This window comes from Guillardia theta (genome assembly GCF_000315625.1).
Source record: "Guillardia theta CCMP2712 unplaced genomic scaffold GUITHscaffold_112, whole genome shotgun sequence".
In the NCBI taxonomy this organism is placed as follows: Eukaryota; class Cryptophyceae; order Pyrenomonadales; family Geminigeraceae; genus Guillardia; species Guillardia theta.
In genome coordinates, this window is record NW_005434562.1 from 18,518 (window position 1) to 41,396 (window position 22,879).

Below are 22,879 nucleotides of genomic sequence, written 5' to 3' on the forward strand. Positions count from 1 at the left end.
GTAGGTGAGGAGATCTTGAGGTCGTGAAGGTAGGAGAGAGCACGAGTGACGTCGAGAAGGACGGTAAATATTATGTGCTAATGCCAACGATGGCTAGCGATGCAAAGCTTCAAGTTTCCCCAGATCATACATCATAGGGGCTTTCCTTCTCTCCCACTCTTCTCCTCCTCGTTCATCCCTCCTCCTCTTCTCCTTCCTCTCTCACCATTCTGCCCCCCTTCTCTCTGGATCTTCCCTCTATAATCGTCTTCCCCTCCTGCTCCTGTCTCCCTCCCCCCTCAATCGTCCTCTTTCTCCTCCTCTCCCTCTCCTTCCTCCTCGTCCTCTCCCCCCCCCGCCCCCTTCTCTTCCCCCCTCTCCTCCTCGTTCCTCACCCAGACGCAAGCTCCATCACGAGACATTCGCATCCCCGATCGACGCACACGGCGATCAGCCCAACAACATTGGGGTGGTGCAGGCGCTTCCAGCAGGCGAACCTGCTGGAAACTCAGCAGGGTGAAGAGAGCATTCGTTCCTCGCTCCTCCCTTCCTCCTCCTCCTCCTCCTGCGGTTCTTCCTCCTCCTCCCCACTCCTCCTCCCTTCCTTGCCCGCATCTTCTCTGCCTCTCTTACTGCTTCTTCAGCCTTGCCGCTGTCCTCTGCTTGTAGCGCTTGAGTACGCCCTTGACCCCCAGGACCTGAGGAAAGTGAGAGGAGGAGGAGGCATGCGGGAGACTTACTGTGCACAGAAAGACGTCCATATCCTGATGAAGAAGAAGAGGAGAAGAAGGGCAAGGTTGATAGAAGATTGTGGAGGAGGCGAGCAGATCCAAAAGGAGGAGGAGCGGAGAGGGGAGGAGAGGGGAGTAGAGGAGAGGAGAGGGGAGGAGAGGAGAGGAGAGGAGAGGAGAGGAGAGGAGACGAGACGAGACGAGACGAGACGAGACGAGAGGAGAGGGGAGAAAGATAGAGAAAAGAGAGAAGGAAGTTGGAACGAAAGTGAAGATGAGGGGGAGAAAGCGATAATGCAGGAAAAGGAGAGAGGGAGAAGAGGGAGGAGAGGGAGGAGAGGGAGGAGCAAGTCAGCATAAGAAGAACGTGCAGGATTTTCACTTCACCTCATCGTTGTTGAGGCATTCGAGGATGCAGAGGTCAGAGGAGGAGACAAGACCTTGAGGAGGGGAGAGGACGGGGGAGGACTTGGGACGGAGGTTGAGATTCCGAGGGAGCCGAGAGGACGTAAGGGAGAGGAATCGGTTCATCCCATTGCCGACCCTCGTAGATCCTGACCTCTCCTCCAACTTCACTTCCTCCTCCTCCTCCTCCTCCTCCTCTCCTCCTCCCTGATGCAAGGGCACGTCTTCGATGCTCAGTTCGAAGAATTTCTCCGCCATCATCCCCTGCCCGACATTCTCTTTCGTCGACTTCCCTCCCTCCTCCTTCTCGTTCATCAGCAGCTTCCTCTGTCCACACGTCAACCTCCTACCGGTGCTCTCCTCTCCCTCTCACCTTGCCAAAGACTCTCTCTCTCCTCTTCTTCTCCGCCTCTTTCCGCAGGCTCTCCTCCCTTCTCCTCCTGCAATGATAGCAAGCAAGCTGCTTGTACCTGATTCACATTTACACGCTCCTCTCCTCTCCTCTTCTCTCCTCACTCCAAAACATCCCAGTCACTCTCGCGCGCACAGTTGCCTGAAAAACAACTCAGAAGTCCCTTCCTCCTTCCTCCTTCCTCCTTCCTCCTTCCTCCTTCCTCCTCCTTCCCCCCCTTCGGCCTCACAGCATTTCTTGATCCCGTAGAGTGGCCATTGCTCGACTTTGGCTCTGATCGGAATCTGTTAAGCACAGAGAGAGGTACCCGTGTCAACCACTGCAAGCAACAGTCGACCTGAAGGGCTGGAAGTTGCCGGGGCTCCTCTTCATGATGGTACGATGATAGTGCTCGAAGTCACCTGCATGGAGGGCATGACAAGAGCTGTAGAGAAAGGAGAAGTTTCTTCACCCCAGTCGCACTTGTTCGCATCAGGGGTGGAGAATTCTCCCTCGATGCCGCAGTCTTGGCAGACCCACATATCCTGTTGGGATCTGCATAAGGAAGGAAGCAGCAGGCAACGCAATCTCGAATTATGTCCTTCATCCTGTCTCCCCTCTCTTCTCTCCTCTCCTCTCTCCTCTCCCCTCTCTCCTCTCTCCTCTCTCCTCTCTCCTCTCTCCTCTCTCCTCTCTCCTCTCTCCTCTCCTCTCTCCTCTCCTCTCCTCTCTCCTCTCCTCTCCTCTCCTCTCCTCTACATACCGTTGCTGCTCCGGTCAATTTCAGCAAGTGGCGACGCGAATGTTGGTAGACCAGAACTCCTCCACTCGAGCCCGGAGCGGGCCCGGCAATTTGACAACCGTTATACGTAACGGCGGTGGCTCTTGAGCGCGGGATGGCGGTAGCGAGCAGCTGCTGCGAGGCGGCAAGCGAGAAGTGAGAGGAGAGGAAGAGGAAGAAGAGGAGAGGAGGAGAGGAGGAGCAGAGGAGAGGAAGAAGAGGAAGAAGAGGAGCCGGAGTGGAGGTTGAGCAGGAGGAGCAGGAGGAGGCATCGAGGGGGCCCTCAGACTCACGATGAACTCGCCCCTGCTGCTCTGCTTGCTGTCGGCTGCAGCTCTATCGGGGGTGGAGGCAGTGTTCTGGGATGGCGGTTTACTTGAGAATGTGATCGGGACAACGATCAACAACTGCTCAGCGCGAACGCCGCCTAACAACACAGTCTTCCCTGTCAACTGCACATTCTTCAACGAGACGAACAAGGATGTGGTATGCTCGTCTGTTTCTTTCTCGGTGGTCTGGTCGAACGATGGGCCAGGTCAGATCGCGTTCACCACTCTCTCACCTGACTACTTCGCGGTCACAAGCTGCGAGCTCCCCGATGGGAGTACACCTGATTCATGCGGGATGAACTACCAGCAGAAATGTGCGGAGAGTGACAAGTACTGGCTGACCAAGGCAACGAGCCCGTTGTGCGGGCAGCGAATTTGCAACAATGTGACCTCGAGTTGTACATGCAACAACGCTCAGTATCTATGCACCTGCTACAACTGGAAGAGATACACTGTGAAACCGGTCAGGTTCCTCCCCATCGATTCCACGATACTCTGCTTCACCACTACATCCAGGACGGGGGTGACGGACAAGCGATGTGTTTTCTTCGACATCATGGTCCAACCGTACAAGCTGACCGTGTCCAATGTGAACGATCCAAACAACGTGCAGAAGCAAGTGAATGCTTACATCGGGGAACAACTGGACCTCACCGTCTTCGCACAAGATGTGAACACTGAACAGTCGCTCTCTATAAGGCTGCAACCTTCAGTCTCGGTGTATCAACCATCCGCTGAGCTTCCCAATCAGCAATGGCTTTCAGCTACTACTATGTGTGTGGATTCGAACAATGTTTTGGCAAGCACAGGGCAACCTTGCAAAAACGGGTTATGGTTTAGGAAACTAACCTACAGTCCAAGACTATCGGAGATCGGGATGCAGTACTCCCTGTACTTTGAGGCATCAGACGATGGGTTTGCTGCAAGACAATTCGACAAGTACGTGGGTTTGTCCTCTCTTAGCGGAACAACTTGCGGAAAATCGGTATGAAACCTCAGTCGGTCGTAGCGATAGTTATTGACGGACGGACTATGCAGAGTGGGTATTGTTCATTGACACCAGCAATCTTCAGCCCGAAAGTTTTCACTGTCAGAGTCTCTGTGAGCTAGCCTTTCTTATCAAGAACCTTTTAGCTGAACTTCGTCTCTCTACAGGTTTCGCTTCAGTCCCCGCAGTTCATCTCGGGAATCGGCTTCTTCGGCACTCCGATCGATGGGACGACGGTATATCCTCACCTCAGTCTTCGATGCTGTTGCTAACTGCTAGCAAAAGCTTCCCTTCACATACCCCAACTGCCCGATGCGGCCAGTAGACATCATGATCTGGAAGCCCAACAGCCAGCTGCGTTTGTACCTTGTCAGTGAATGAGAAAATTCGAGCTCTTTTCCCTGATGAAAGGATTTGCAGACATTCGGCGAAGGGCTGTTGGACATTTCAAGATATGCCTTGTATGCTCAGATGACTGCAAGCTGCTCTTTGGATCAGATCAACGGAGACTTCTCGTATTCTTGTCAGGTCTGAAAATCTTGTCTTGGATCCTTCGATCGGTTGACCTGGGCTGCCTCCAGCAATACTCGTCGACCCGACCAGCTCTAGGAGAGCTTCATCGAATGACCCTCCAATGGACTCCTCCCATGGTTGCGCAAGGACGAAACTTCACGTGCGTTGATCGATGACCTTGCGCTCTCTATGATTGTTGGTGGCGATCTTATCTGAATGTCTCAGCATCTGTGCTATCGCGGAGGATAATGCTCCTTCTCAGAACAAGACTTGCTTCCATGTATGTCCATTGATATCTTGATTTGGTTTCCCGCTGCTGAAAAGTTCTGCAGATTGTTGTTCAAAGGTGTATGTATTGCACCAATCCCACTCGACCCGAATCCCTCTTCGACATTGCGACTCGATATAGAACCAATTGGCTTCAGGTACTCGGCCTCCATCGCTGTCTCGACCTAACAGCTTGTTGTAGTTGTGGCTTGCCAATGATCCCTACTGGATTGAAAAGGTGAGCCTCCGCGGCCCATGTCGCAGTCCAGCCTGATCGGTTGTGCAGGAGCAAGCGAGTTTGACCGACTCGGGGGTCACGGCATGGGACGGAAGGAGTAGCCCTGACGCCATTCCTACCAAAACTTTGATTCGACTGGGGCCTGTGTTCGTGACGAGGTACAGCTGCTTCCTTGATGCGTCCCGAGCTTGCCTGACCTTGAGGGTGACAGGGACAATCACACTATTGGTGAATTGGCCGCCCGGTTCCGAACCACGTCATGGTGATCAACGCCGCCTCTCCCGCCTTCCAGCTGACTCGTTGCAGGGCAATTCTTGAGCTCAACCCGGATCTTGAGATGTCTATGGTGAGCCCTGACCCTGCGCTCCTGACTCGCAACGCCTGACTGCCCGGCAGCTCGACGACACGATTCCCAAGGAGAGTGAGCTTTGTTTATTACCTGGCATCTGTACACCTGCGGAGTAGTATATTGATAACAAGTATGTAAATCGCCAAAACAACTGACAACCTCGTGACCTTGACACCCGGCCCTAGCTGGACTCTCATCTAGTGGCTGATGCCTGATGGTAAAGACCCGGGGGGACGTACTTGATGTCCTTGCACCAGAACCTGCACACGGCCGTCAGGTCTGCCAGCACAGCCACCTTCTTCACTGACTCAGCTCCCATCGGAGCGATCACGCCCTGGTCAGTCTGAGCCTCGCATCCCACCAGGTGCTCCACCATGGCGCTGGGGCTGCCCGTCAGTACATGAGGCATCCAAGTTCACTCAGGAACCTTATCAGCTCCGTACAGGATTGCACCGTGACCTCTTCGTATGTGGCAGGATTTCTCCCGTAGATCTGCCGGGTGTTGAGAAGCGCTGAGATGGGGGTAATGTTACCTGATGCCCATTCGCGTTGATTTCAGCAGCACGCTCCACGAAGATGGTGGCCGGGAAGCTGATGTCTGTCGCTCAGTACAGGCAAGAGCTCAGGTGCAACCATCTTGCTCACTTCGTCGTGCACTCTGCCCTTGACTCATCCCTCACTCCGTTCACGAAGCAGTTCTGCCATAGCCCATCACCCCAACCACAGGACGAGAGCCTCCCGGACTCACAGCTGGAATGTCATGCACTCCTTCTATCGTGCTCTTGATGGTCGCAACTCTCTCTGAGAACGTGCTTGCCTGCGTCTCGCACCCTTGGATCGTGTACCTGCGTTCCCCGTCAACCTCCTCTACTCCTTTCCCTCCGACCCCCCTCACCATCCAGGGCAGAGACTTTTTCCTGCCCCGACCCCTGAAGCATCAGCGTCAGAGGATCTCAGCAATGGGAGCGACTCAGATCGCAGTCTCACCTGAGTCCAAGTAGAAGCGCGAGGACATGCAACTCCATTGCTGGGTAGGTACCAGCTCTCCGCTTACTTCCCTTACTGCACCAACAACCACCAGGTGAGATGCTGAGTACGTTGCCTCGTCGTTGCCTCCTTCACCTTTCTGCACAGAGACGGTGCAAGACTGGCAAGGATTCTGATTCTTGTACCATCCACAACTGCAGGACATCCAGTACATGTTAGGAGTCTCTTCACCATCGCTGGCTGGATAAGGTCAGTGGGCAGTGTTGCTCGCACCTCCAGGTCTCGAGGTCGTTGGCGCTCAGTGACCCATCCTCCTGACAGACCCACTGGACAGTAGCCGAAGATGCTTCGGCCACTTTCATCTCCATCACTGCAACCATCGCTATCGCCGCGCCCAGGAGCGGAAGCCATCCCTTGTGCCCGGCCATGGCGTATCGGCAGGTCCGTCCGTTCAATCTCGATAGGCTATCTAGAACAGAATCTAGAACAAATGGAATCTAGAAGAATAGCCTATCATTGTGTCTAGATGGAATCTCAGTACTGTAGATCGGACGATCGGACTTGAATTGAGCCGGGAGTCGGGCCGACAGTGGGATCTAGCACAGATGGGATCTAATCAGTCAGATGCCGAGAGTCTAGAACAGATGCCGAGAGTCTAGAACAGATGCCGAGAGCCGAGAATCTAGAACATTCGGAACAGATGCCCAAATACGTCCGGCTGGGCCGTAGCCATGATCGGACAAGTTCCCGGCTTGGAGTCAAGATCAACGGTCCAATTGTTGATTGTTGAGTGGCACCGTCGGCGGTGCTGTCCGATCGGCCCCCCCGCCCCGGGCCCCAGCCTGCCGCGCCGCACTCCGGCAGACTCGGATCGGACGGTCACCGGCCATTAAATTCACCGTGCGGCAGTGCGGCCCCAGTCACCCGAGCACTCCGAACCCGGATCGGACCGGGCCCGCCGCGCGGACGGTCTGGACCCGGAGTCACGTCATAGGCCGGCCCGGGCCCTGGCTCCAGCTACTGTGGGGTCGGGGACCCCCGGCCGCATAGCGGCGGCCAGGAGCTAGGGAATGGGTATGTGAGGGTAGGGTGACTCGCATTTTACTAGGGTGATCCCGAGGAGAAGGGACGTAGAAGAATACAATCAGGTGGGTGGTATCCTTAGGAGAAGGGGGGTTGCAATTGACTGCAGTGGGGTACGTATACCACCGGTTGTGTCTTGAGGCGTAGTTGAGATATGCAAAGGTTACTCTGATTATTTGGTGGAGGGGTGGGGGTAACCTGGTGGTAGACCGGGTAGTATGACAGTGATCGGATAGTATTCGCATGGTAGACCACTACCGGTGGGTATTTTTAAAATATTGTAAAGAATGATGGTACCCTCAGGGAATAAGGGTGAATGGGGAGTGATAGGGAGGGGTGGTGAAGGGGGGGGGAGGTCAGGTGGAGTGGTAACAATAGGTAACAATTCAAAAAAGATCCGTTTCAGGGAGGACGCCGGTAGTAACCCGTTCACTTTCAAAGTCGATGATTTTTCCAAGATTTGAGAATTGTGTATCATATTCAATAAATTTCAGTACAACAGTTTACGATTACATACCAAATACCAACAAAAAGTTTCAACTTGTGTTGATGATCACCCCCACCCCCCACCCCCACCCCCACCGCATCACACCTACTCCTTACCCTACCCACTTCCCTCACGTGAGATCACCCGAATTTGAAGCCAGCGGCTACTCCTGATCTCCTTTTGCTCCCTACCCCATCCTTCTTCCCTCCCTCTCTCCCTCCCCCTCTCCCTCTCCTCCTACAGGGCTGGGATCAAGTCTGTGACAGGATCATCCAGAGGTTCTTGTCTGCTTCCTCCTGTTGGGTTGTTTGCTTTCCGCGTCAGGAGAGTGAGAGAGAGTACGACCTTCATTCAACCCTGTAGATTCATTTTGTTCCGCGTCGAACCATTGAAAACAAACAGATCACTGAGACACGATGCAGCAAATGCTTGCTCCCGCTAATCCAACGTACATGATACAGCCTCGTTCTGAGTATGCGGTCAACAGCCAACCTTACTTCAACCAGCCAAATCCTTATCCTCTTTCCTATGGTCAGCAGCAGCAGCAGCAGCAGCAGCAGCAGCAGCAGCAGCAGATTCCTGTGCAGTACATGATGACTAGTTACCCTCAACCAAGTTCTCGTCAATACTACGTGCAAAATATCCAGCAGCAGCAACCGAACCAGTTCAACATGCAAATGCCTCAGCAGTCATTGCAAGGACAGATGCCTCCCATGGCGCCTCAGCAAATGAATCAGCAGCAATATCAGCAATACCCGACCCAGTACGTCTATCGGCAGCAAGCTGGTGTACAGCCGCCTGTCCAATACTCGAGACCCATGGCAGCTCCAGGGGTTCAGGAGCAGCGGCTCCAGACGCCCGAGCCCATGGACTATCCATACAATGGGTACCAGCCTTCCAACAGCTATTCCATGTCGTCGCCTCAGATCAAGATGATGGATGCTGTTGATGCGGTGCGAGTCCCGTGAACCCACGCCAAGGTTCCTGACTTTGCTGCAGCAGCAGAAAGGACGTCCCAAGGTGGATGCAAGAGCGTTCGACCTGCGCACTGTGAAAGGAGATGGAAGGTGTATGTTCCGCTCCATAGCAAGGTGATTGATGCCTCCAAGGAAGAGATGCGACTCGGTGACTCGAAGGACTTGCAGGTCTATCGCACACTTCCACAGCAACAGTCTGTCTGAGAAGGAGGAGGAGAGAGAAGCAGACTCTCTCAGGGCCCTTGCGCACCAGGTGAGACTGCTGCTGCTGCTGGTTGGGGCTCGAGGACTCAACTTGCTGTCAGGTCATCAGCAAGGACAAACGAAACTTCTTTGAGAACTCAGGGGCGATCGAGGGTGACTTCAAGACCTACCTGAAGCGAATGAAGGATCCCTCCTTCTACGGAGGCGAGCCCGAGCTTCTCGCCCTCAGCGATGGCATGGAGGTGCCCATCAAAGTCTACATGTATGAGCCGGTGAGGGATAATGGCAGTTGTTGAAAGTTCGTCAGTGACCTGAGATACAGGGATTCTTTTATCCGATCGCAGAATATGGTTCGCAGTATACAGGGAAGCATGCGATTCATTTGCTGTACAATGGCAGCAACCACTATGATGCGCTGATCCAGAGGAATTCTCTTGTAACCATGTAAACTATACTTGTTGAATAGATAAACAACACAAGGGATAACTTGTTTAATGAATCAAATAGTTAAGTCGGGATAAGTACTGGAATACTTTGCCTTTGACTTGTTCGCCGTCACTTCTCGTTGATTTGCTTCAAAGTTAATCTCACCGCTACGTAGTCATAGACCGCGTGTGCTATGATAGGAACCAACAGGTTTCCGTTACTCTGAATGAGAACAACTCCGAAGAAGATCGATCCAATGAAGCTGAGCAGGAAGTAAGTCGGGGTGAGGAAGTGAGCGGCTCCAAAGGCCACCTGCAGCAATCTGTTTCTTGATGTGCAGAATAGACAAGAGTCGTACCGATGTCAGGGAGATTGCTGGAATCAGTCCGGCACTCTCAGCCAGTTTCTGCTGCAGGACGCCTCGGAAGAGGAGTTCCTCCCCGAACCCGGCGCAGATGCAGAACAAGATGAGCTGGTAGTCAGGCCGTCCTGAGAAGAGCTTGCGAGCAAACGCCTCGGTCAGAGCTTGAATTTCCTTGATTGGCTCCAAATCCAAAGTTTGCAGTAGGCTTGACATAGCCAGGAGGGGGAGGGACCAGGCAAACCCAAGGCCTGATCGGGGGGAAGATGGTCAGAGCACTCAGAACAGTAGAGGAGAGAAGATGTACCTATGCTGGAGAGAGAGGTGTCAAATCCTTTCGACAAGTCCAAGCTGAGCAACCAGGCGAATATGCTGAAAAGAGAAGTGAGCAGATAGAGGTTTGTAGGGTGAAGACTTCCTACAATGAGACAAGCCCAAGAGAAAGCTCAAAGATTGCCCCTGAGCAACATCTGTCACAATGGATGCAGGTAGAGAGATGAAATACCAGAGAAAAAAACTTGATTTTGCTCTTTCTGACAAAAAGCAAGTCACCAGATTGTATGTCTGACTCTGCCAGCAAGCAAACCTCCGACAAAGATACGTTGTACAAACCCGCAAGTCGTTCATCGCCTTTGCACCCGACATTAACAAGTCACACGTCTAGACTCTAAATCTTCTTTCACCTCTTGGTTTGGCGGCCTCGGCCTCTAACTCTACTCCCTCGTCCTTGGCGCTCTGGAAACGCTGAAGTCCTGCATGCCGCAGCTGCGATCTCGATCAGGCGCTTCCAGGGATGAGCCTCTCCTCACCTGGAAGAAAGTGTGGAGGCTGGAGAGAGATTCCGAGCTCTTGGTGTAAAGATCCCAAGATTGCGACGGCATGGGCAACCGTTGACGATAAGAGCTGATCCGCCGGCAATGAGGCCTCACAAGAGTAGGCTTTCCTGGAGTGAAGTAGGCGAAGCCTTGAATGCATGGAATACACAGCGCGAAGATCAATCCTAGAGTGTGGTGGCATATTACTTTGAAGGCGATAAGGATCTCTCTCTTCATACCTGCTGCCCCACGCTTCATTCCCGCTACAAGTGTGTCACTTTACTCCCTTTTGGAGCGTCAAACTTGTCGCTCCGAGCTCGAAGCAATCCTTGAAAACTGTTCCTGAATCAATGTGCTGCATCAGAGGTCATTCAATATCAATGTCTGCAGTTGGATTCAGCGCTCGCATCGCCGATAGCATGGAATTCGAAAATTGCAGGAACAGACAATCAACAAAGGAGTCCCAACCTCTCATCCTCTCGTTCTCTTGCTCATCATCTTGCTTCTCCTCCCTTCGTCCCATCTTGCCCCCCTCTCCTCTCCCCTTCCTCCTCTCCCTCCCTCCTCCTCTTCCTTCATTCCAACATGTTTCCTCGCACCTGGAGCTTTCGCTTCAAGCCATTCACAGGTCGTAAGAAACAGGGGTACACAGTTTGAAAATAACATGGAGGGTGGGGGTACTTTGGGGAGATGAGTAGGTGGGGGTAGTCTAGGACAAAGGGGTGGGATGGACTTGTTGAAGGGAATGCAGGGGGAGGACAAAAGGGATGGGAAAGGGAGGGGAGGGGAGAGGAAGAGGAGGAAGAGGGTTGAGAGGTAGCACACGAGAGCAGATGGGACAGAGGAGGAGCCATCGTTGCCCCAAGGACAGGTTGGAAGAGCCTTTAACGAGTTGGAGCTGGGAAACTAGTCATCTACATCATGGTCCTTCCTGGGCCGAATGCCTGGTAGCGCATCTTTCGGCGAGGCCCATCAGTCGAAAGCAGCATGCGAAGCAGTAGATCAAGACCCTCGATCCGAAACCCAGCCAGACTCCTGCCAGGCTGTCGCCATGGAATTTCAGCATGGCCGCCAGCACGAACAGAGTCACTATCGAGGTTCCCACTACCCATCCGAACTCTCTCCCAGCGAGCATGGCGCCATCCAGAGACGCGGAGAACATGAGCACAACGATGCATCCGGTCACGACGTGTGAAGCTTCCCTCATGGCTTGACGGATCGCTGTGAAGAGCAACAAACAAGTCAGACATGCAAGGCTGTCAGGCCCTCGGGCCCAACAACAATCACCTAGATCAGTCACGAACAACCCGTTCCCAACTGTTGCAAGAGTAGCAAAGACGCTTCCAACAAGGACAGAAGCAATCAAGGAGAGGGATCCCAGATTTCCCATGACCTTCCAAGCTCCCTTCGAGTCTCCTGCATCCAGGAGGCGAGGGAGGGTGGTCTGAGCGGTCTGGGAGAGGGGTTCTCCGAAGAAGGCGAAGAAGGCGAACAGCTGGAAGAGCACCTGGAAGAGGATCAAACGGTTTCAGCCAAGACCGACAGGTCGGACAACCTGGTAGGCTCCGATCTTTTGAGGGCTGAGAGACGAGACCCTCTTGGTCATAAGGGTGAACCCGTAAGCGCGGGTCAGGGATATGGTGGCGAGGGGGCCGACGTAGACGAAGAGAGGGTTGAAGTAGCTGAGGACGGCTCTCGGAAGGTGGAGGATGCTGGTCAGGTCGGGGAGGATGCGCTTCTCCCTCGCCGACATGAGCTGCCGGGGCCAGTGAGTGAAACGGCCGGGCTCGGGCGACACTAACACAGCACCTGAAGGCAGGCCCCGAGACACTGGGAGATGGAAGTAGCGAGAGCAGCTCCGGCTAGCCCTCCTCTCTAGGAGCAGAAGGTCAGAGAGCTCGCTGGCAACTCTCCGATGTTACCATGTAGTGACAGAAGATCGCGTCCCCGACGACGTTGGCTGCCCCTGACCACAGCACCGACCTCAGTGGAGTGACGGAGTCCTTAGTGCATAGCAGGCCCGCGATGACCACGTAGGAGAGGACAGCAGCCTGCAGTCCTGTCAGTAATACCAAGAGGAAAGCTTTCTCCCCACCGGAACCCCCGGCGCCCGGTACCGTACGTACTCGGTAGCTGGCTCGATGAGCCTCGGGTCGACCCCTAGCATTTTACCTGAAGGGAGTCAAGGCAGGTAGGAAGGAGGAGGAGGAGGCAGGACTTAGAAGCATCGGAGCGAACGTGAAGAGGATGCAGGAGAGCGTCAGGCCAACGATGAGGGCGAGACTGAGCGCCCGACGCATCTCAGCCTGCACGCGCGCACTCAGATGGTGATGGCGGCAGGGGCGCCGCATGCATACCCTGGTCTCTTCGCCGCTGGAGTCTCGCACGATGGCCCGAGATACTCGGCCCGTGGTCGCTCGAGCCAGGAAGCCGAGCAGGAAGACAGACATGTCGCAGATGAAGGCAGCCGGCTGAAAATCCACTCAGAAACCTTGCGTAGCAAGTGGAGGGGAGGGACCTGTAGGGCTGCCAACGACCTGACCTCATCCACTGCTGTCTTGCTGATAAAGACTGAAGAAAATGTCACATCCTCCGTACGTCAGCACGCTCATGATCCCACCGGTATCAATCACCGAGAGGAGAGGGCCCGCGATGAAGATCCCCAGCGCAGGGATGGCGAACCGGAGCATGTCCTGGGTGGAGTGGAGCTCTTCTCCTTCGTCGGATCCTCCTTTCATTCGAAGCTCTCTCCCTCCATTCTTCCTCCCATCGCCATGCCGCGGCCACCCGCAGTTCCCCGATCCCTGCAAGTTCAGTTTCCCTCCAGTGCCATATCCGGACGTAATTCCACAAGAAGGTCCGAGGCTCCTGATCCCTCCCGTCACCGCAGCTCTCTCGGCATGGAGAGAAGACGAGGATCTCCGTAGCGAGGAAGCATCATTCACAAGCGCCTCGCTCGCCCCCGCCATCATCCATATCAGCGCCGCTGCCCTCCTGACCATTTTTTCCCCAACCTAAGACACGACCCTCCTCCAGTACCCCATACATGGCTCCACCCTACCCTATGTTTCCTCGAAGTCACCCTATTTGAAACCAGAAAGTGAGAGTACCCCCACCCCCTCGTTCCTCCTGCTACTTGCAAATTTCAATGGTCTGTTTGGTGGCAGTTGCCCTAGCGGGCCCATGCAAGAAGGGAGGAGAGCGAGGGAGAGGAGGAGCAGCAACAGCAGGAAGGAAGAGTGGCGGGAGAGCGGAGTAAGCATGATGATGACTGGCATCCTGAGGACGAGGACGAGGAGGTGGAGGAGGGAGTGATCGCTGGGCGGACCAGCCATGGATGCCGTGTCGGAAGGGAAAGGTGTGGGCTCCGCCATATTCGACTGCGTCTGATGCTGTTGGACTTGCTTCATATGATATCCCACGAGCACACAGCAAGTAGTCGCACTGTAGACAGAGAGGGAGGAGGAGGAGGGGGAGGAGGGTAGATAACTCGAAGTTTCGGGTAAGCTACAGGAGCACAGGCGGTGGAAGATGGAGGCAGCAGCAGCACCAGAGAACATTCAGGTTGTCCTCCGGGTTCGCCCGTTGAGCGAGACGGAGCGAAGCCGAGGAGACAGGAAGGTGGTCCAGCTGATGGAGGACGGGAAGAGCGTTCAGCTTAAGAGCAGCTCCAAGGAGGACTTTGGTAAGTCATCAGGAGTGAAGACGTTCGTCTTCGACTCGTGCGTCAACGAGGACGCAGACCAGGCCTCCTTCTACGACAAGTGCGGAGCATGGCGGCTGGCGCAGAAGGCGCTTGATGGATACTCGTCTACATTGTTTGCATACGGCCAGACGGGGAGCGGGAAAACATACAGCATATCCGGAGCAGAGGACGTTATCATAGACGACCAGTACCATGGCGGGGACCCGAGGGAGGGGCTGATCCCGAGGACAGCACGGCAGCTCTGGACGGAGCTGGAGGGGAGGAGGAGCGAGAGGAAGTACGCGGTGAAAGCTGCGTGCTTCGAAATCTACAACGAGCAGGTACTGGACCTGCTGAACCCGGAGGCAGGAAACCTTCAGATCCGAGAGAGCAGAGCACAGGGGTTCTACATCGAGAACCTGCTGGTGGTGGAGTGCCAGGCAGCGTCGGACCTGCTGGAGGTGTTCAAGGAGGGGACGAGGAATCGTCACGTAGGAGAGCACCAGCTGAACCGAGACTCTAGTCGCAGCCACAGCGCGCTGGTGATCTATGTGGACAGCGTGAGGTTGGATGAAGACACCGGGGAAGAGGTGAAGACTGCATGCGCGCGGAGGAGAGGGCGCGGGGGATGGAGAGCGAGGGGAGGGAGGAAGGGCGGGGACGTGTGGATGCGGGAGGTTGGGAGGAGGATGGAGTTGGTGGGGGTGGGGGTGGGGGTGGGGGGCAGAGAGGAGGAGGAAGGTATGACGAGAGGTCTGTAGATTCGGCAGTATGGCAAGCTGACGTTCGTGGACCTGGCTGGAAGCGAGCGGCTCAAGTACTCCGGGAGCTCGGGGGAGATGATGAAGGAGACGGGGAGTATAAACCGCTCGCTCTTCACGCTAGGGAAAGTGATCGCGACCCTGAGCCGAGGAGAGACGTTCGTTCCCTACAGGGACAGCAAGCTCACCAAGCTCCTTATGGACTCGCTGGGCGGGAGCTCGTCCTGCGTCATGGTTGCCTGCTGCTCCCCCTCCGGCAGGTTCGTAGAGGAGACGCTGAGCACCCTGCAGTACGCGTCTAGAGCAAAGAGCATCTGCAACAAGCCCATCCTCCAGCTCGACCCCTCCCAGCGGCTCATCCAGCAGCTGAGAACGGAGATCCAGGCGCTGCGAGCTGAGAACATGCAACTCAGGATACAGCAGGGGATCCCAGCAGGGGAGAAGATTATGCCGAGCTCGATGGCGCTGCTGAGATTGCAGGAGCACGAGGAGGCGGGGAGGGAGGCGGGGAGGGAGGCGGGGAGGGAGGCGGGGAGGGAGGCGGGGAGGCAGCGGGAGGCTCCAGGCAGCCCCAGCAGCCCAAAGCCAGAGGAGACCTTCTCTCGCTCCTCCTCCTCTCTCTCCGTGCGGGGCTCGAACAAGCTGAATGGGACAGGAGGAGGAGACCCGCTCTACGAGAAGGTGCAGCAGCAGCAGCAGCAGCAGCAGCTCGGCTCCCTCCCCTCCTCTCCTGCTGCTCTGCCTCCCACTTCTCTTCCTCCTCCTCCTCCTCTACTTGTTTTCTTTTCCCCTGCTCCCCGTCCTTCCCTTCTCTGCCCTCCTCTTGTACCTTATCGCCTGCTGACAGGCCGTTGGATACGCGGAGGGTTACGCAGCTGGGCTCGATCAGGCGCGCGAAGTCTTGTCGAGGTGACTCCTAGCAGTGACCAAGAAAAAATCTCACATCGATGGCAGCGGCGCTCTCGATCTGAACAATTCGCTTGCTCCTTATGGTTCAATTTGAATCTACTCCTCGTTCTCCTCGTCCTCCTCCTCCTCCTCCTCCTCCTCCTCCTCGATCCTCCTCCTCCCTGCTGCTGCTGCTGCTGCTGCTATTGCTTTCCTCGTCCTCTTCGTCCTCTTCCTTACCCTCACTCCTTACCCTCCTTCCTCGCTCTCACCATCCCCTCAGATCTCTTCCACCTCAAAGCTAACGGATCTTCGCGGGCTCCCACCCGGCTTCCTCCCCTCCCTGCTGGACATCCCGACGGTACGTGACTGCCGGTTGAAGGCGGAGGAAGGAAGAAGCAGAGAAGAAGGAGAGAGGGAGCAGGGAGCAGGGAGCAGGGAGCAAGGAGCAGGGAGACTGGAGGAGTAGAGCAGGGAGCAGGGAGCAGGGAGCGGGGAGGAGTAGAGGAGGGAGCAGGGAGCAGGGAGAGGGGAGGAGTAGAGGAGGGAGCAGGGAGGAAGGTGTTGTTCTTGATTTTGCAGAGGGGAAGGGAGGAGGAAAGGTGAGGAGTGACAAGACGGTCATTGAATGAGGAGCAGGGCATATGATGCAGCTGGGGTTCACCCCGAGACAAGATGAGCTGCTACAACTGCAGGCGTCGCATCAAACTCTAGAGCAAACATGCAGGTGCCCCAACCTCTCCTGCCTCCTCCCTCTAACTTGTTCCCCTTCCCTCTTGCTTCGTGCCTCCTCCTCCTCCTCCTCCTCCTCCTCCTCTCCCTGCTCCTGCCCCTTCCCCAGAACCTGCACCGCCCCTCCCATCTCTTTTCCTATTCCACCTGGTACCGTCCGCATCCACCTTATGACTATCGTTCTCCAGCGATCTCAAAGCAGAGTGTTTGCGCCTACAGGAGCAGCTGGACATGCAGGTGGGACGAGGCTTCTCTTGATCCTCGCTGAGGGTAGCAGGTGGTGAGCGGGTCGAGGAAGGAGGCGACTAGCCTGCCACAGGAAGGAATCAAGCTCAAGAGGTCGATGCTGCTCCTGCTCCTGCTCCTGCTCCTGCTCCTGCTCCTGCTCCTGCTCCTGCTCCTGCTCCTGCTCCTGCTCCTGCTCCTGCTCCTGCTCCTGCTCCTGCTCCTGCTCCTGCTCCTGCTCCTGCTCCTGCTCCTGCTCCTGCTCCTGCTCCTGCCTTTATCTCTTCCTCCTCTCATCTCTCAGTCCTTCAACAGGCTGGAAGTGGAAAATGCTGAACTCAAGAGGATGATTATGGAGCTCAGCAGCGGAGGGATGGGCATGGATGGGGGGCTGGGGGGAGGAGGACTGGGAGGAGGAGGGGGAGGATTGGGTCTAGGAGGAGGAGGAGGAGGCGGCGGCGGCGGAAACTGGATCAACTCCCCTAGAAGATCGACGTATCGCATAGGAGAAAGTTTTCCACTCGCATCCCCGACCGGTGAACTGAAGCTTTCCCCCTGCTCTTGCTATCCACTCCTCCTCCTCTCCCTTCTGCTACCACTCCTGTTCCTACTCCTACTCCTGGTCTTGCTCCTCCTCCTCCTCCTGCTATTACTACTTCTCTTTTCCCAGTTCTGATCTCGTGTTCGTCAGAGCCTTGGCGTTCGTTTGGAAGTCCACGACACTCCAAGGTCGTGAAAACAGAAGAGGGAAGGACGAAGAGGCTTGGGGGATGGTGGCAGAGAGGGAAGGGAAGAGAAGAGGGAGGGAGGGAGGGAGGGAGGGAGGGAGGGAGGGAGGGAGGGAGGGAGGGAGGAGGGTTGAGGGAGGGAGGAGGGTTGAGGGAGGGTTGAGGGAGGGAGGGAGGGAGGGAGGGAGGGAGGGAGGGAGGGAGGGAGGGAGTTTCGTGTGACAAGAGTGTAGGATGTCATTCGCCATGGCCATTCCTTCGTTCGCTCGGAGGAAAATTTGTGGGAGGAGTTCAGGGACGAGCTGAAACCTCCTCCCCTCTCCAATCCTGGCAGCTCCTCCTCCTCCTCCTCCTCACGATCTTTCCGCCGCCCAGGTTGGCTGCCTCCTCCTGCTCTGCTGCGGTGAGTTGATCTTGCAGGGGCTTCGATGCTTGCTCGACTCGGTGGGAAGTGAAGAAGGAGGAGAAGGATGACGAGGGTGTGCAGTGTAACAAGAGGAGCGGGGAGAGGCGTTTGTGACAGTAGACACGGTGGAAGTAGGAGCATCAGCAGGAGAGAGTAAGATATGGGATGAGGAGAAAGGGGCAGGGGGATGGGTGGGGGGGCGGGGGAGGAGGAGGAGGAGGAGGAGAGGAGTTTCGGATTATCTCTTCATGTCTATCATCACAAAGGGATAAATTTGACTTGGTCCGAAAATGAACGAGACTTTCTTCGTCACTTTCATCTGCATGGCCGTCAATTATGATCCTCCTTCTCCTCCTCCTCCTCCCCCCCCCCCCTCTCCTTTCCTCACCTGCGGCGCATCGCAAAGAAGGTTGTGCTCCATAGCGTTCATCCAAGGTTTCCACTCGTCTTGCCACTCATCAGGTCTCTCTTCTCCCCCCCTGCGACCTCCTGTCAACTATCTCCTCCCTTCCTCCTCCCTCCCTCCTCCTCCCCTACCTTCCCTTTCCTCTTCCCAGCATTCTCTTCCCCCCGCCTCCTCGCTTCCCCCCTCTCCTCCTTTGCCTTTCCCCCACCATCCTCCCTCCCACCATGGACACATCCACTGCTTTCACCTGCTTCTGCTCTCAGCAGCATCCTCCTCCTTCCTGCTCTTCCTCCTTGTCCACTCCGTGTACTCCTGCGCCATCTTGTAGCCCGGGGGAAGAGGAAAATCGTCGCTCCCAGCTCCCCTCCCCCCTTGCTGCTGCCCAGCTATCGACCGCTGGTAGGTGAACTCAGCAAGTGACTCGTTGAACGTGGCAACGGCCACGAGCCCCTTGGCCGTCTTCGCCATCTCGTCCAGCAGAACCCCAGCATCTTCCGAGGAGGAAGCTTGCAGCTTGTGCACAAGCTTGTCTGCGACCGTGCGAGCCTGGAGGAGCTGTGAGGAGAGGGAGGAAGCAGGGGAGGGGATGAAGGATGGGGGCGAGGAGGAAGGAAGAGAGAGAGAAGGAGTGGAGCGAGGGCGGCGGGAGGGAGGGAGAGAGAGGAAAGAGGGAGGAGAAGATGAGAGGCGGGACGAAGGAGGAGGAGGACAAGCATCAGCGGGCAGCAAGTCACCTGGAAGAAACTCTCTGCAGCGGCCCCGTAGAGCTCAGACGGGTGGTACTGGGAAGAGTCAGTGTTCTCCTCATAGTGTAGGAAGCTCAGGGCATGCGGCTGCTCCACCCTCATCACGGGCCCGAACCTCCGCTGGAACCGCAGCGGCAGCGTCGCTCGGCTCAGCTCATCCAGCTCGTAGATCTTCTCGCTGTTCAGCCCGGCTATGAGGCGGAACACGCCCCGGCACATGGCTTGCTTCGCTTCCAGCATCAGTTGCTCCATCGACGGCTCGCTCTTCTTCGCTCCTCCCGTCTTCCCTCCGTGCCCCTTGGACTTGTCCTTCTTCTTGCTTGCCCCCTTGCCCCCCTTTTCAGCTACCCCCCTGCTCTCCTCCAGCTGGTGCTGCCTGGACTTGGGGAAGAAGATGGAAGGCTGGCAGTTGATCCGAACCCCCAGCAGGTAGTCCATGTACCAGTAGAGCATGCTGTGCTCGAAGCCCGCGTACAACCTCAGCTGGAATCCCAGCTCGAAGTAGCGTACAACCATGACGAGCATCTGGTCCAGGAGCCAGCCGCTGAAGAACGCTCCTGTCTCCGACAGCAGGCAAGGCTTCCTGTCCTCGTACACCAGGAAGACTGTCTGGTCCACCAGCTCCGCTTCCAGCTGAGCATGTGCCCAGTCATCGATGCTCCTTGCCATGCGCCGCCGCTGTCGACCGAGGTTGTAGCAGGAGGAGGTGCAGTAGTTGAGAACCAGCTTGGACGTTGTGTGGATGAAGGAGGCGGCGGAGACACTCTGCAAGGCATGCTCGGGGATCAGGTAGTCCGCCATGCTCTGCCGCACCAGATGCTGCGTGTTCTCTCCTCCCAAGAAGTTCCCAGAGGTCAGGAGGAGTCGGAGAAACGAACGAGGAAGAGCGCCAGGCGCCGGAGAGCCGGAGGTGTAGTCCTCGAGGAAGTGATGGAGCTGAGAGAGGGAGGTGACGAAGGGAAGCTTGACGCATAGAGTCTTGAGGAAGTTGAGCTGCTCCTCCAGCTCGTCGAAGGCTGCGGAGAGGTTGAGGATCGGGACAGGACGAGGAGGAGAAGGAGCCATGAGCTTCATGTTCAGCCGCGGTTGAATCGCAAACTTGCCGACCCTGCTGGAGTCATAGTTGACGGTGGCCCTGGTGACCGACAGCTGCGCGAGGGCATAGGCGATAAGCTTATGAGCCGACTTAAGACTTTTGAAACCCTTGGAGAGGTTGTGCAGCACGCCCAGCCAGGCCCGTCTCAGCCTGATCCTCGCCAAGAAGGCTTCCAATACGGGAGCATCCTGTACATCCAAGATGAAACCCTCTGTCGGAGCTCCTGCCTGCTGCCTGGTCTCTTGACCTTCCGACGGCACCTCCCTGCTCTCTCCTCCTTCTCCCTTCCCACCGGCAGACATCTTGACTAGCTTAAGGTGCTGGATGCCATACAAGTCAGACCCACAGCAAGGAGAATCAGGCAGCGGCAAGAACCTTCTGCAAGTTCTCCTCCAGCCCCGTCAGCGAGCTGTCGCCAAGGCTTGTCAAGGGCTGGGGGTCGTGCGAGTGAAGCTATCACCTCATGATGACCTCCTCACTCAGCTTGTCGTAGAAAGAGAACCCTCCTACGAGCAGCAAGAGAGCCAGTGAGAATAGTGCCATGCTATCATCGCGACCCTCCTCACCCAAGTTCATGCTAAAGTCCTCCTCCTCATACACGTTCGCCCGTGAGACAGCCTGCGACAGTCCGCCGTCACTTGTGACAGCGAGAAGGAGGAGACGGCCACCTTCTTCACCAACTCGCAGCTCTTGAGCAGAGCCTGGCAGTACAGCCTGACAGCACGGCTTCAGTGAAGGGCATGAAGGCAGGCGGGCGAACCTCAGGCTCTGATTCTGAATCTCGTCCGGACGATGACAGTACAAGCAGGTGAAGACAGACTGTACCAGCGAAGCTTCGAGGAACTAAAGTCAGAGCTCCTCACTCTAGGTCGAGGAAAGAAACCTGTCCCTCGTACCCACGTCATCTCCAGAGCTAGCATCTGCCAACCATCGTTCAACCGCCTCTCCCTCCCTGAGTGACAGCTGCTACCTTGTCAGAGAGCGCCACCATGGTCTCCAAGTCTGGGTGAAGGGGGACGAGGCCTTGCTCGAAGCTCTCCTCTGCAGAAACCAGTCAGTGCTAACATGAGAGCCCAGGGGCGAGTCACCGGCGGAGACGACGTCAGGGTTTACGAGCCCCGCATCCATCTTAGGATCCATCATCTCCAACGCTGACATGCTGTCTCCCAGGTTGAAGGAGTCTGCATGCAGCATCTGCCCCTTCCCCAGCTCTGAGATCGAGTGAGTGAGTACTTGCGAGGTGGACAGAGGATGTGGCGCTTGTGGTGAGGCAGGGGAAGCAGAAGCGAAGAGAAGAGAGGCATGCGAGTACAGGCTCGTGGTATGTCATGAAGCAAGCACCCACAGATCAAGCGAGGGATGATCGCACAGAGCATGCAGCGGTCTAGGAGGGACTCAAGTGAAGCAGGATGCGAGGAAATCAGAGTTGATGCGTTGGAGGAGGAGCAGGGGACAGAACAGGAAGAGGAGCAAGAGGAGGAGTGGGGGGAGGAGGTTGAGTGCGACGATAATGTCACCTCCTCTTGCCGCCATGAGGACACGCGTGAAGTCCGTCCACTCCCCGCCATGTTCCCCAGCCATGTGCATGCCGCGGGTTACCGGGTTGCAATAGGGGGTGGGGTGAACATTCACGGGGTGGGGGTATTATTTTACGGGTACTTTTACTACCTAAATAAGGGGTACTGAAAGACATTGTCCAGAAATGGGGACTTTGGGTACAAAAAATCTATCTTGAAAAGTTTAGTGTCGGAAAATATATATGTATGATTCTTGCCACCTGTATTTATCTGTTGCCCCTGACCCACTCAGTGCCATGTCAACGAGAGTTCGAAAGTTAAGTATTGATCAGAGTGGACATTTGCCATGTTGTCGATGGTCTACAATAGTAGATCAATACCGGAATGGAATCAAAAGTTTCCCCACACCAACACAGTGGTGTCATCTGACCCCGACACAAGCATGCTCCCGTCCTCCGACCATGCCACACTCGTGACACAGCCAGTGTGTCCTCGGAAGCATCTGATCTCCATGCCGCTCTTTGCTACCCATACCCTCACCGTACAGTCCGACGAGCCTGAAGCAAGAAATTTCCCGTTTTCCGACCATGCGACGCATGTCACCCGTCCTTTGTGTCCTGTGCAGCAGCACACTCTCCTCCTATTGTTCATCTCCCACACTCTCACCGTCATGTCCTCTGACCCTGACGCGAGCATACTGCAATCTCGCGACCACACCACACAGGTCGCTTGCTGCCCATGACCCTTGAAGCATCGCAACTGCTCGCTGCTTCTTACCTCCCACACTCTCACTGTGCAATCATTCGACCCTGCGGCAATGAAGCTGCCGTCCTCCGACCATGTCACGCCTGTAACAATCACAGAATTCCTTGCAGAATATCTCATCTCCTCACCGCTGCTTATCTCCCATACCCTTACGGTGCCATTTGACAATTTCGATGCAAGCATACTACCATCCTTGGACCAAGCGAGGTGTGAGAATCTCTTAACATCTTGAAAGCATCTCAACTCCTTCCCGCTGTTTGTTTCCCACACCCTCACAGAGCCGTCCGATGATCCAGCTGCTATCATCTTTCCATCACTCGTCCATGACACGATCGTAATAACTCCCGTATGTCCCTCGAAGCATCCGATCTCCTTCCCACTGTCTCCCTCCCATGCTTTCACCTTGCCCTTCCATGAACTTGCAGCTACCATCATCCTACCATCCCCCGTCCATACCACACTTGTTCCGCCACTTCGATCTTCTCCTAAACATCTGATCTCCTTCTCACAGTGTAACTCCCATGCTCTTATTGTACCCCCCGATGACCCCGAGACAATGAAGTGTTGCTGTGTCCCACCACTACAAATGCTTATTGTCGCCGGACCATTTTGC

At 55.8% G+C, this 22,879-nt stretch overlaps 9 protein-coding genes across 9 annotated transcripts in view; 3 read left to right on the plus strand and 6 right to left on the minus strand.

Moving 5' to 3' along the window:
- GUITHDRAFT_145845 (hypothetical protein) overlaps window positions 1-2,048 on the minus strand; it is a gene marked incomplete at both ends in the record, with an annotated part of 4,951 nt that extends 2,903 nt beyond the window's left edge. Inside the window, 8 exons of the mRNA XM_005823195.1 lie at window positions 425-476; window positions 613-677; window positions 720-743; window positions 1,098-1,442; window positions 1,489-1,555; window positions 1,632-1,668; window positions 1,757-1,811; window positions 1,929-2,048. Of these exons, the coding sequence (XP_005823252.1) occupies window positions 425-476; window positions 613-677; window positions 720-743; window positions 1,098-1,442; window positions 1,489-1,555; window positions 1,632-1,668; window positions 1,757-1,811; window positions 1,929-2,048 (765 nt within the window). The remainder of the gene's footprint in view (window positions 1-424; window positions 477-612; window positions 678-719; window positions 744-1,097; window positions 1,443-1,488; window positions 1,556-1,631; window positions 1,669-1,756; window positions 1,812-1,928) is intronic.
- A 533-nt stretch (window positions 2,049-2,581) lies between these two features.
- On the plus strand, window positions 2,582-5,087 carry GUITHDRAFT_117504 (hypothetical protein; the record flags this gene model as incomplete). The annotated part of the gene is made up of 13 exons (XM_005823196.1): window positions 2,582-3,601; window positions 3,655-3,717; window positions 3,772-3,840; window positions 3,890-3,973; window positions 4,025-4,132; window positions 4,186-4,277; window positions 4,343-4,397; window positions 4,450-4,542; window positions 4,587-4,622; window positions 4,671-4,780; window positions 4,834-4,884; window positions 4,929-4,968; window positions 5,019-5,087. The coding sequence occupies 13 exons, from the start codon at window positions 2,582-2,584 to the stop codon at window positions 5,085-5,087; spliced, it is 1,890 nt and encodes a 629-aa protein (XP_005823253.1).
- A 77-nt stretch (window positions 5,088-5,164) lies between these two features.
- Window positions 5,165-6,386, minus strand: GUITHDRAFT_145847 (hypothetical protein; the record flags this gene model as incomplete). The annotated part of the gene is made up of 8 exons (XM_005823197.1): window positions 5,165-5,357; window positions 5,399-5,463; window positions 5,505-5,562; window positions 5,617-5,669; window positions 5,720-5,816; window positions 5,867-5,900; window positions 5,959-6,152; window positions 6,232-6,386. 8 exons carry the CDS (start codon window positions 6,384-6,386, stop codon window positions 5,165-5,167), a joined length of 849 nt encoding a protein of 282 aa, XP_005823254.1.
- Window positions 6,387-8,121: 1,735 nt separating this feature from the next.
- On the plus strand, window positions 8,122-9,157 carry GUITHDRAFT_145848 (hypothetical protein; the record flags this gene model as incomplete). Its single annotated transcript, XM_005823198.1, has 5 exons — window positions 8,122-8,481; window positions 8,528-8,619; window positions 8,674-8,758; window positions 8,811-8,981; window positions 9,032-9,157. The coding sequence occupies 5 exons, from the start codon at window positions 8,122-8,124 to the stop codon at window positions 9,155-9,157; spliced, it is 834 nt and encodes a 277-aa protein (XP_005823255.1).
- Window positions 9,158-9,264: 107 nt separating this feature from the next.
- Window positions 9,265-10,377, minus strand: GUITHDRAFT_145849 (hypothetical protein; the record flags this gene model as incomplete). Its single annotated transcript, XM_005823199.1, has 5 exons — window positions 9,265-9,447; window positions 9,494-9,747; window positions 9,804-9,914; window positions 10,180-10,261; window positions 10,306-10,377. 5 exons carry the CDS (start codon window positions 10,375-10,377, stop codon window positions 9,265-9,267), a joined length of 702 nt encoding a protein of 233 aa, XP_005823256.1.
- An 853-nt stretch (window positions 10,378-11,230) lies between these two features.
- Window positions 11,231-13,110, minus strand: GUITHDRAFT_90014 (hypothetical protein; the record flags this gene model as incomplete). Its single annotated transcript, XM_005823200.1, has 10 exons — window positions 12,932-13,110; window positions 12,830-12,882; window positions 12,669-12,782; window positions 12,530-12,617; window positions 12,407-12,483; window positions 12,234-12,362; window positions 12,121-12,186; window positions 11,867-12,067; window positions 11,599-11,818; window positions 11,231-11,532 (listed from the first exon to the last, which is right to left on the minus strand). The coding sequence occupies exons 1-10, from the start codon at window positions 13,047-13,049 to the stop codon at window positions 11,231-11,233; spliced, it is 1,368 nt and encodes a 455-aa protein (XP_005823257.1). The 5' UTR covers window positions 13,050-13,110.
- A 732-nt stretch (window positions 13,111-13,842) lies between these two features.
- Window positions 13,843-15,670, plus strand: GUITHDRAFT_145851 (hypothetical protein; the record flags this gene model as incomplete). Its single annotated transcript, XM_005823201.1, has 3 exons — window positions 13,843-14,586; window positions 14,758-15,438; window positions 15,605-15,670. 3 exons carry the CDS (start codon window positions 13,843-13,845, stop codon window positions 15,668-15,670), a joined length of 1,491 nt encoding a protein of 496 aa, XP_005823258.1.
- A 2,304-nt stretch (window positions 15,671-17,974) lies between these two features.
- Window positions 17,975-21,571, minus strand: GUITHDRAFT_145852 (hypothetical protein; the record flags this gene model as incomplete). The annotated part of the gene is made up of 13 exons (XM_005823202.1): window positions 17,975-18,055; window positions 18,125-18,215; window positions 18,390-18,688; window positions 18,877-20,304; window positions 20,360-20,416; window positions 20,456-20,490; window positions 20,551-20,602; window positions 20,653-20,698; window positions 20,745-20,803; window positions 20,848-20,904; window positions 20,955-21,025; window positions 21,073-21,195; window positions 21,502-21,571. The coding sequence occupies 13 exons, from the start codon at window positions 21,569-21,571 to the stop codon at window positions 17,975-17,977; spliced, it is 2,469 nt and encodes an 822-aa protein (XP_005823259.1).
- A 320-nt stretch (window positions 21,572-21,891) lies between these two features.
- GUITHDRAFT_79014 (hypothetical protein) lies at window positions 21,892-22,698 on the minus strand (the record flags this gene model as incomplete). The annotated part of the gene is made up of 1 exon (XM_005823203.1): window positions 21,892-22,698. The coding sequence occupies one exon, from the start codon at window positions 22,696-22,698 to the stop codon at window positions 21,892-21,894; it is 807 nt and encodes a 268-aa protein (XP_005823260.1).
- Between the last annotated feature and the right edge of the window lie 181 nt (window positions 22,699-22,879).